Source organism: Danio aesculapii, chromosome 19 (assembly GCF_903798145.1).
Source record: "Danio aesculapii chromosome 19, fDanAes4.1, whole genome shotgun sequence".
Taxonomy (NCBI): Eukaryota; Metazoa; Chordata; class Actinopteri; order Cypriniformes; family Danionidae; genus Danio; species Danio aesculapii.
Genome location: NC_079453.1, coordinates 7,224,828 through 7,237,380, shown reverse-complemented (window position 1 = coordinate 7,237,380; position 12,553 = coordinate 7,224,828). Strand labels below are relative to the sequence as shown.

Below are 12,553 nucleotides of genomic sequence, written 5' to 3'. Positions count from 1 at the left end.
TCCTCCCCCAGGTGTCAGTGTGTCAGGAAATGATGACCGAATTCAGGAACGTAATCTCCTGTAAAAAGAACTCTCGATTGCGACGGCGACGAGGTTTCTCGTCCCAGGGCGTCCTGCGGCACCCGGCCCGTTTCCCTTTAGGAGCTCCACGGCCCATCAGACTGGTGCGCGAGATGCGTCTCAGCAATGGCAAACTCTATAGCGGGACGGGGACAGTGCCCAGTGGCACACCGGGATCAGGACCTGCTGCAGGCGCAGCAGAAATGGGTCCGGGCCCTCAGCGACTTCTAGAAGACCCTCTGAATGCTAGCGTCCCAAGTAGCGCTCCTGTTTTGCTCCCTACGGCAGCACCCCGTGGATGTACACATGTAAGAGTGTGCCAGGAGTGCCGGCGGATCCAAAGTCTTCGATCCACATCGTCCTGTTCACGAATTTCGCCACTGGCGTCAGCAACATCCTCTCTACCCCGTTTACCACCACCGCCGCCAAACCCTGAAACTGAAGAAGGGGATTCCAGCAGCCCAAGGAGAGCAAAACCTGCACCTCCGCCAAGGCCTGTGCCTCCAACTAAATCCCCCTCCACTGATCTGCTCTGCAAGCAGGAGTAGGCAAACATTCGGGATGGTAAATTCATGTAAATGAGCGCTGGAGGACAGACTGATAGACCTCCTGTCGAAGTGACCTCTGGGATACTGCAAACAAAGGATGCAAAATTACATTAATGGACACTGGAGAGATGATGATTCAGCCGGACACTTAACACCACGTCATTCAGAGCCAGAGCAGTTACTGTTATAATGCATATCCCGTGAACGTATGCTATGCAACAAGGAAAGGGAAATTTTAAGGACGACTGTACAGTATGTTTTGCATAGAAGTGCGGATATTTTCCTCGAGTCGAGATGGAGGACTGCACTCCTGGAGTCAACATGTGCACGCAAATTGACTTTGGTGCAAACTAGTATTTTTCTTTTGGTTCGTTAAAAACAAAGTGGTTTTAAAATCCTTTTTTAATATTATTATTATTATTATTCCTGAATGTTTCTTGGTTTCAGTCTTTCGGGGTTTTTTTGGAATATGATATCTGTATTGTTAATTTCTCAGAGGTTTAACTATATTGATTTTTTGTACGTTTTGAGGGGAGCGTTTGTGTTTGGTTGTCTCTGAGATTTCAGTCTCTGATCTCTAGTATTATTTAAATTAAATGTCAACTGTTAATGGTTAAAATCAACATGAAACAACATTAAACCCAACTCACTTCCATGATGTATTTGCAGGTAGACAGGATTTTCAAGGAGGAGAGAATGTAGGGCACGACTTGATTTTATCCATCGGGAATTGAGTGGATCACGTAGCGCGAGCATCTCAGACCTGAATGTCAGCGGATTATGGATGTCATTCACCCCTGAGACCATTTCAGCAAATCCCAGTGGTAACACTGCTTTTCCAAATACAAATATGTCGTTATTTGATATTTTTGCTGTAACTTTTATTGTTTCAACGTTTACCGGCATTAAATTACTGTGTTATAACTGTTGGCAACATTTTAAAACGAATTTGGATTACTTCTACTGTAGTCCAGCATAATGCCAATTTGGCTATTGGTTAACATAACCTAATAGCCTGCACAGCATAGACGATGTCAACTGAACAGGAGAATCATTTCAAGAAGAAAGTAAGTTACACTTTTATAAAAGATTGTAATATTCAAGTATTTTATTTTTCTTCAAATTAAGGACTTTCTGGGGAATCGTTTAATCGAACGTGTGTTAGAAAACGAAACAGCATTGGTTTTGATTTCATGTTGACTTTAACAAGCTTCCCATCAATATTTCTAATTGGCAAGTACGCCGAGAAGCACTTCTCATCCCCGAAACAACAACAACAAGATGTGACGGAGGACCCTTTGTGCACCCGAAGGGGCATTTATCTGATTATGTGTGAGAACAATTAATGATGTTTTTCATTATTGAGCTAAATGAGCCTCCATCATGAATGGTTTGTTGAAGTGCACTAGAAGTTGCTGTCTGGAGCAAGCCGATATTCATTTATACCCAAAGTGTAAACATAGCAGCCTAGAGTCTGCAGCATCATAGCATTCATATGTCGGTGCTTTGACGATTGTACGTACGTGTGCGAGTGAGTGTGAGAAGAATCATTTTTTTAAATCAAAGCTGATTTTTTTTATTTCTATACCAGTGCTTGACGAATCACACCCACGATGAAGAGAACAAGGCAAATGATTCAGAGTATATTGTTATTAATATTCCAATAAAACTGTGGGGTTATGTAGGAGGGCCGTTGCCCCTCTTCGTTAAATATATAGACACATGTTTGGAATAAAACAGAGTGATTTCAACTGTGACTTTTGCCCTTGTTTGTTGTTAATATTAGATATTATGGATTTTAAATATTTTATTTTGCATGCTTTTTGGAGTATTGGCTAACACTTTACTTGAAGAGGGTGTTGATGGAACTGTCATGAAACCATGACACATGCCATGAATGTGATAATAACCAGTATCACATTATAACATGTGATAATAACCTGGCTTATAACTAGGGCCAGACGGAATCTGCGGACGTTTTTTGCTATTTCTGTGCAGAATTTTGTTAAAATCTGCAGATTTATGCTGAATGATTTTGGGAGTATCATAACTAAAACCTTATATATGACATACAAAGTAATACCTTTTTAACTTGTATTAAAGTGTTTACAACGCAAATTCAATTAGATCCACTTTATTTGGTAAAAAAGCAAGTCTCTTATATAATATCTCTACTAAAAGACTATATAGTGAATAAATCATATAAATATTTTCATATTGGTCAATATTACTGAAATTAATTTAAAAACTGAATAATTATAAATTTACACACAATTACACAAGTAAATTAACAGAATCAATGATGGGCTAAAACTCTGCAGAATTTTGCGGAATTCTGCGTGCGAAGATTCCGTGTGGGCCTGCTTATAACCAGTGTTGTGCTATTTATTGAAAATTTTTAACTAGTTCCAGTTACTAGTTACTTGATTCAAAAAGTAACTCAATTGCGTAAAGTAATTTTAGTTACTTTTCCAAAGAACATTTTTAATGCTACCATTATATACTTCCTTATAACTAGGGCCAGACAGAATCTGCCGACATTTTTTGCTATTTCTGAGCAAAATTTTGTTAAAAATCTGCGAATTTATGCAAAATGATTTTGGCAGAATCATAACTTAAAACGTCATATATGAAATAAAAAGTTTCATTACAATGCAAATTACAATGCAAATCCAATTAGATCCATTTTATTTGGTAAACAAAGCAAGTCTCTCATAAATTATCTCTACTATATAACAGAAATAGAAAATATTACCTTACGAACTGTATTTTAAATAAATCATATGAACATTTTTATATTTGTAAATATTATTAATGATATTAATTTAAAAACTGAATAAATATAAGTTCACACACACATTTACACAAGTAAATAAACAGATTCAATGATGGGCTAAAAATCTGCGGAATTCTGCGCACCCAGATTCCGTGTGGGCCTACTTACAATGTTACTTCAGTGCTGCATGGCAAATACATTGATGATCAACTCCAAATTTTTATTAATTTGCATTCTCACAACTAAAACACAAGACAAACTTAAATAAATTGTCATTTTTAAACACTAATTTAAGTCATACCAGCAGCACAAAAATAAAAATATCCAACACAATCTCACGGCAATTCGTAACTTTTTGATTTACTGGCTAATTCGTATGACTTCGTACGATCTAATTCGTACATTTTCGTACGATTTGTTCATCCCCCAATGACAGTTGGGTTTAGGGGTGGGGTTAGGTGCCACGCCTCTTTTTTTAAATCGTACAATTTCGTACGACTGAACTCGTACGAATTCGTACGAATTAGCCACTAAACTGACAAAACGTAAAATACTTACGTTTTCTCGTGAGATCAGGCTGAAATATCACGAGGTGATAAACCAGCTGAATAATAAATTCAGAAACAAGCAAAAACTAAAGTTACTTCAGCATCATGAACGTTGTTGTATTTAACCCTTAAACATGTTCCTTCACTGTAAGCTGTGTATATTCGAAATGCAAAATCTGCTGTTTCATAACAGCCATAAAAATATGTTCTGAAATATAACAGAAATGTGTCACTGTGTCAACTAAACTAATCGATTTTGTTACAGATAACAAATGTGTGCTTATTTATTTGGAACAACAAACATAGTAATAGTAATAGTCTCTAATTAGTAATATTAGTCTCTCGATCTCTCACGTGCGCACACTCGGTCTACCTCGCGCGCATTCTGTCTTTCTCACGAACACACCTGACCTCTCTCGCGCGCACCCGGTCTCTCTTATGCGCACACTTGACCTCTCGCGCGCACTCGTGGTGTACCTCGCTCGCATTCGGTCTCTGCTTTCACGTAACTTTTGTTCAGTCTGGTGCCTCATTCACAACGTGTCTTCTTTACGGTCCACGTCTTCATCCACCAATCCCACAATGCGTCATCGATGTAAACAGGAAGATGTAGGCTAGACTGCAGCCAAAATTAATTACCAAGTAATGGACAAACGCATCATATTGTAACGTAATAGAGTTACTATATTTAAAAAGTAATGCGTTACAATATTAGTTACAGTCAAAAGTAATGCGTTACTATTGCCCAACACTGCTTATAACAATTGTCATTTACTCAGTTTTGACATTTTAAATGCAAAGATGACACTCTGTTATGGCAGCTTGACATAAACAAATACATCACAACCTGTTTTGTTGATTTATGACAAGTTTTTTGACAGGTTGTTTGTGTCTTGACAACTTTACATTACCAAGACAACAAAAGCTATTATAAATCTGTCATAAACTGTCATGAAGCCAACATAAATATGTCTTGAATTTTATAACAGCGTCATTAATGTTTTTTTTTTACCTCAACTACAGTGGTACTAGCTGAATTTGTCATTAAAATGTTATTAAATATTAACGACACTCTTAAAAATTATTTGACAGCGTAATGACACTTTTATTGAGACATTTTAATGACAAATAGTATGTTCCACTGAAAAAGTGATCAGAAAAATGTTCATGACACTGTTATTTCACCCACTTCGAATGTTATCACTCAATTGAATGGGCGTAATCAGTGGTTATCAGCTGATAGATATGGGCCAGTAGGGGCCTTCTGCACCTACTAGAAGGCTCAGAAGGCTGTTATCATCCATCCACATGGTTAATCAGCTATGCAAATAGAAAAGTTTTCAGGTCCAGATCTGTTTTTACATTACTGTGACGGTTGGGTTTAGGGTTGGGGTAGGGGTAGACGTTAATAAAATACTATTAATGGAATTTTTTTTATAAATAATATAAATAATTCTCGTTAACTTCCAGCTGTTGCCGTATGTCATCTATAGCTGCTAGAAAAGTGTTCTGTCACCATCAACAGGAACAGTTTAAACACAGGAGTTCATGTATAGTTACGGATGAGTTAATGGTGATGTGCCCCTCCAAGTAAAGTCATGACATAATTATACATTAACAGCTCATGAGTTCATGTCAGCTTAAACTTAAATGTTAATTAATACATTAATTAACAGCATGAACTAACAAGTAATAAAGGTAGCCGTTATTCACACATGAACTCATGTGACTCATGTTGTAGTTAAAGCTAGTTCATGATTAGCGTGCGCCTTAACTCATTATTAGTTTAAAATAATGTTTAGTTTACCTATTAATACATCATTATTCATGTACTGTTATTGTAAAGTGTTACCAAAATATGTGTTTTAACTGATTTTTGGGCTTTTGCAAATACAATCTTACTTGCTTCAGGCCTGGCCAAGATAAGTGTGTTGAATGCTAGTCTGTGTGTTGTTTAAAAACAGATCTATGCATTATGTTTAACAATTAATGTTTATGCATTCCTACAAGGACAAGCAGAGGTGAAGCAAGGTGAGTCACACTACATTATTTAAGCAAATATATGCAGAAGCTAGATGTCATCAGCCTGTTCAACACCTTATAATACAAAGACAACTAAAGGATTTCCACACATTCTCAAGGATACTTGACATTTGCTTATGAATTACATAAGGGCGACCAAGGGGATATGATAGGATGACTAAACAGAGCAGATGTCCTGTTTTTGTCCGTTTGCATTCAATCGCAGGCTGAAATAATCTATACAAAACCGCCTTCTAGTGGTGGACGGAAGCATTACATACTAATAGCGTCAGTGAGATGTTCATAGGCTAACGCAGTGTTTTATGCGATGTTCTGGGTGTCTGAGGTAAAATGAGGCCAACAAAATGAGAGGACATGGGAAGAAGGACGGACTCTGAGTTCAAGTGAAATGAACAAGCCTGGCTTAGAGGAAAATACAGATGATGAAATGAGAATCTATTTTTAAAAGCATCTTCTACTCGCAGTGAATAGAGATGCTGTATTCATGCTTGTGAAAATAATTAATCTCAGATATGTCACGCAGTCGTAGCCCCTTATCTGATCCATATTACGTTTCTGTCAAGTGGATTTTTAAATTAAACTTTCATCAATAAAGTATAATAGGTGGTGTACTATTACCCACCCAATGCAAATTTTAAAAGTAGGCAATGAAACGACGAAAGTGACTGACTAAAAAACGAGTTCAGGATCAGGATTCTGCCGCCGTTTTTATATCAAATTTAAAGGGGACTGAGGCGATTATTTAGTAGTGTATAAGTAATCGTAAAGGTGTAAGGGGGGCTGAATGGAAATATAGGAGGGCTAAAGCGACGCCCATGCTGTTTTAGAATTTTACTTGAACGTTTCAGCGAGACTTCATTCAGCTGATTTGTTGTGATCTTCGAAAAACTCAAATACTCAATAGACAAAAATTAGGGAAGTCTAATTACCAAAACAAGTGAGTATACCGAGAGTATGATCTTCAGAAGTCGTAATACCCAAACAGCTCATGGAAAAAAGTAGGCATACTGAGTATACGTGCGCATAGCAAGGACTACACCACTGTTGCAAACTATTTATATGGGCTGAATTTAAACAAATTGAGTTGAACATTACTACATTTTATTTGTTTAAATTCAGACCATATAAATAATTTGCAGCCACTTACTTTGACATTTTTTAGTAAATCCGATGAGTCTAATATTAAATATTTAAACGAGCCATTTTCTAAAATTCTAAATTTATTCCTTGAGTAAGTAACTTTTTAGGTTAGGGTTATTTTTATTTATTTATTAATTTAGACTTTTAAACATGGCACATTTATATAATTAATTAATAATTATTAGTAAGAATGTTTCTTTTCAGTTGCCCATTCTAAAAATAAATAAATGTAAAATAAATAAATAAAACCCAACCAACAATTATACAAATGCAGCATGAATTTTTTTGGGCTTGTATTCATACTCCATATAGAATACTTTTAATTTACAAATAATAATAATAATAATAATTCATTCATTTATTTTTTTCGGCTTAGTCCCTTTATTAATCTGGGGTCACCACAGTGGAATGAACCGCCAACTTATCCAGCATTTGTTTTATGCAGCAGATGCCCTTCCGGCTGCAACCCATCACTGGGAAAAACATACACACTTATTCACACACATACACTACGGACAATTTAGCCTACCCAATTCACCTGTACCGCATGTCTTTAGACTGTGGGGGAAACCGGAGCACCCGGAGGAAACCCACGCGAACACAGGGAGACCATGCAAACTCCACACAGAAACGCCAACTGACCCAGCCAAGGCTCGAACCAGCGACCTTCTTGCTGTGAGGCGAAAGCACTATCTACTGCGCCACTGCATCGCAAATAATACTAATAATAAACTAAATTTATTTAAATATTCTTTATATTATTATTTATTTAATTATATTTTTAAATTATGCAGGCTTAACACAGTTCACATTAAATGAGCATAAAGTAAGTATATATGCTGGCAGCTAGCTCTCTGCAACTCTCACATGGTCGCCCACTGAAACCAAGCAGGGCTGCACCCGGTCAGTACCTGGATGGGAGACCACATGGGAAAGCTAGGTTGTTGCTGGAAGTGGTGTTAGTGAGACCAGCAGGGGGTCTCAACCTGCAGTCTGTGTGGATCCTAATGCCTCTGTATAGTGAAGGAGACTTTATACTGCTCACTCAGACATTAAACCGAGGTCCTGACTCTCTGTTGTTGAACCCCAAATTTGCCCACTGGCCTCTGTCCATCATGGCCTCCTAACTATCCCCATATCCTAATTGTCTCCTCTCCACCAATCAGCTGGTGTGTGGTGTGGATCCAGGTGGATGCTGCACACTGGTGGTGGATGAGGAGATTCCCCCCATTGTGTAAAGCACTTTGAGTGTCCAGAAAAGCGCTATATAAATGTCAGGCATTAATATTATTATTAAATAAATACTCCTGACTTATTAATCACAAAATTTTTGGAGTTCAACATCACTCAGGTTCACTTTGATAGAGCTGATTGGTGCTAAAGTAATCAAAAGCTCAAAATCCATAATCAATCTTCAACCTCTCGTCTATCTGACTTGTGTATTTTGTATACTAATTGTTGTCTCAAGAATAAAACAATAAGCTTAAATTTGGGTTTGAACTTCAGTACTTTTTCTTACCAGATCACTAGAAATGTTACATTTTCATCAAAAATTAAGTGTTTCTTACCATGTGGTCATGTTGTATCTTGTCTTGAACACCAAGTAAGCCAGGACCGTCCCTATAGTCCTTACTTCAAAGAAACAGATGCACCATGTCCCTGATTTACCTTACAAAAGGGATGAAAAATAGCATCACGCAGTTGCTGTAGATTTGTCGGCTGCACATCCATGATGTGAATCTCCCGTTCCACCACATCCCAAAGGTGCTCTATTGGATTGAGATTTGGTGACTGTGGAGGCCATTTGAGTGCAGTGAACTCATGTTCAAGAAACCAGTCTGAGATGATTCACGCTTTACGAATGATGATTTTACCACCCCACCAACCCGAACCGTTAATACAAGGCAGGATGGATCCATACTTTCATGTTGTTGATGCCAAATTCTGACCCTACCATCCGAATGTTGCAGCGGAAATTTAGAATCATCAGACCAGGCAACGTTTTTCCAATCGGCTATTGTCCAATTTTTGGTGAGCCTGTGCGAATTGTAGCCTCAGTTTCCTGTTCTTGGCTGACAGGAGTTGCACCCAAATATTTTCTCTTTTTCTGACCATTCTCTGTAAACCCTAGAAATGGTTGTGCATGAAAATTCCCAGTAGATCAGCAGTTTCTGAATTACTCAGACCAGCCCGTCTGATATCAACAACCATGCCAACTTCAAAGTCACTTAAATCACCTTCCTTCCTCATTCTGATGCTCGGTTTGAACTGCAGCAGATCGTCTTGACCATGTCTAAATGCCTAAATGCATTGAGTTGCTGCCATGTGATTGGCTGATTAGAAATTTGCGTTAACAAACAGTTGTACAGGTGTACCTAATAAAGTGGCCTGTAATTGTATTATATAGTTTTTTTTATAGTTTATTTTATTTTGCACATTCTTTCAGCTGGCCAAGAATTTTCCCTAAAGACAACATTGCTTTGTTAATAGTCCATCCCCTATTGACAGCATTCAGCAGTAACACATTTCAAAATTTGTACTAACTTCAGTTTTTCCCCTTAAGGGTAAAAAAATAATTTGAGGTTCTGTACCGGATAAGAAAACATGTGACGGCAAGTCAATTCTCTCGGTCCCCATATGCAACACCCTTGGGCCGCCATTAGCTGGGGCTATAGACATAAATCAGAGAGTGTTAGAAGAATGTGTTCTCTTTAGGTAATTGTTTTCAGTGAAACTCACTATTGAGCAGGCCGTGATGTTACGCTGTCATTCAGCACTCCAGGGGACGCTTGTAAGAACACCTGTAAGCCTTCATTGACGATCATGTATTTTCACAGGCGTCTGTCTCTGTCAGGAGCTCCAGCAGATCTGCAGAAGAGAAAAATCAGTCGTGTCCTTTCACTGCAGGAAAGAATGAGGAAAAACAGGCATATGGAAGGTGGGCGAACAGTAGAGAATTGACAAATGAACCCTCAAATGCTCCTACACAAAGAAATTAAAGTCTTCATTTTTTTAAAATGTTCCTCAAATGATGTTTAACAGAGCAATGAATAATTCACAGTATTTCTGATAATATTTTTTCTTCTGAAAAAAGTCTTATTTGGTTTATTTCGGCTAGAATAAAAGCATTTTTTTAATTTTTTAAACCATTTTAAGGTTTAATTCAGTTTATGTTTATTTCTACAGCACTTTTACAATGTAGATTGTGTCAAAGCAACTTAGTATAGAAGTTCTAATAAATTGAATTGAAATTAGTAAATTTTCACTGTTGAAAGTCCAAAGACTGAAGAGCAAATTCATCTATGCGCATCTCCACAAGTCCCAACTAAGCAACCAGTGGCGACAGCGTCGAGGAAAAAACTTCACCAATTGATAAAAGTTAAGGAAAAAAAATTTTGAAAAAAAAAAAAACAGGTTCAGTTGAGCACGACTATTTCTCCTCTGGCCAAACTTCTTGTGCAAAGCTGCAGTCTAGGCAGTCTAGGCTCCGGAGGCTAGAGAATGGCCCAAGAGATCAATGTGGAGACTCGTCTGTCACTGTGATCTTTCAGGAATCAGTCTCATGCTCTCCACTTCTCCATGACAACCACAGCATCAGCTCAGGAAACGGCCTGGTCCAAGATTATGTCAGAAGTCAGAATTTTTAGCCCCCCTGAATTATTCGTCTTTCTCCAGAAGAACTTTCTTTACGCCTTTCTTTCAACTTTCTCCAGAAGAAAAATATTATCAGTCATACTGTGAAAATTTCCATAACCTGTTAAACATCATTTAGAAAAAAATAAATAAATAAAAAAAATAAATAAATAATATATATATATATATATATATATATATATATATATATATATATATATATATATATATATATATATATATGCTGCTTTCAGTAGTGTGGCAATAAATGTCACTTCTTTCTTTACACAATTGTTTTTCTTTAATTTTCAGATTATATATGTATTTAATAGCTTTATTATTTAGATTTTTAACCACGATTTATTTTAAGGTTATAATAGCAGCCTGAACCTTGTGGCCAATCAAATTTTAGAAGTAACTTTTATTATTTTAAATTCTAATAGATTACATTCATCTGTTTTATTAAGTTTTTTCTCTATGCTCATTTAAATAAAGAATGTTGTTAAATACATTTACTTTTCCTAGTGCCTTAGTGTAAGAGAAACTGTAGATTTAAATGTGTTATTCTTGCAAGAGAGAAAAATGAAAAAATACTGTTTTTTGATAACATAAAACTATATTTTTAACTTCAGATCCTTGTTAACACACTATTCTTAATTCTAGCTTGTGTTAGTTTTCCATGTGCACGCGTGTAGTGTCTTATTTTTGACACTAGGAGTCAGTATAAGACAAATACATATTCCCCACTTCAAATGTGTTATTATATTGTATTGAAGTGTTAGTTATTATATAGCTATCATTTAAATGAATGCATTTCGTAATATATGTTATTATTTATGTATTAATGCATATAAAAATTAATTGATATTTTCTTCAAATAACATTTTATAATAGTCTTAATAATCTCATTATCTGTTGCATAGGTAACATTACCATTTTATTCATTTATATGTGTTTATACTTTACAGTAATTTATGTATTTAATCATTTTATTTTTAAAACATTTTATTTATCCCTTTAATGTGCACTCCTTAAAATTTTTTTTGGCCCACATCTTGTACTGAATAATAAGCTGTCACAACTCTGATAACTGGTTATAAGCAATTAAAATAATAATGATAACCTATGGATAAAAGGTCAAACAGGTGGTTATGATGCGTGTTAAAGTGTTGTTTTCATTAACCTCATTGATTTGATTTAATCTAAAGTTATAATTATATTCTCTGTTTATTTACATTCATTGAATTATGTATATTATTTTCTAAAATTATATAATTTATTTAAAAATATATTTTATTTCAAACGTATTTTCAAAAATTTTTATCAAATTTTATTGCTATAAATTGTAACATTTATTGGATTTATTTGAATGCTAATAACCTCATATGCCTTTGTATTTAATGTTAATTTAAAGTAAAGATTATACTGATAATTAGCTTGCTTGCTTGCTTGCAGTCATTGATTCTTTTCCCCTCTCTTTACTTTTTATTTAACCTTCGAATAACAAACAGGCATTTTTAACATATATTTTAAACATATATAAAATACAAGCAGCTTATAATAAATAAAATAATACAAAATATAATAATGACATAAATAAAACATAAAAAATAGGCAACATGTTATTTTTAGATGTCAAGTAATGAGAACGGACTGTAGGGGGCGCTGTTTCCTCTTAATTAAGCGCAGTCTTTGAGCATCGGTGAAACACGGCAGATGAGCGCAGGTTGAGATGAGAAGGGCGTTTTTTCAAAGGTTTTTTTTTTTTTTTTTTTGGGTGTGTCCGCGTTGTTAACTTTCTCAAG

At 35.9% G+C, this 12,553-nt stretch overlaps 1 protein-coding gene across 2 annotated transcripts in view; it reads left to right on the top strand.

Annotated features, from left to right (window-relative positions):
- Positions 1–2,344, top strand: part of LOC130246452 (glutamate receptor ionotropic, kainate 5) — a 209,669-nt gene extending 207,325 nt beyond the window's left edge. For both annotated transcript variants that reach the window (XM_056479409.1, XM_056479408.1), the window contains exon 22: positions 12–2,344. In XM_056479409.1, coding sequence (XP_056335384.1) covers positions 12–608 — 597 coding nt within the window. In that variant the 3' untranslated portion in view covers positions 609–2,344. The remainder of the gene's footprint in view (positions 1–11) is intronic.
- Positions 2,345–12,553: the final 10,209 nt, after the last annotated feature.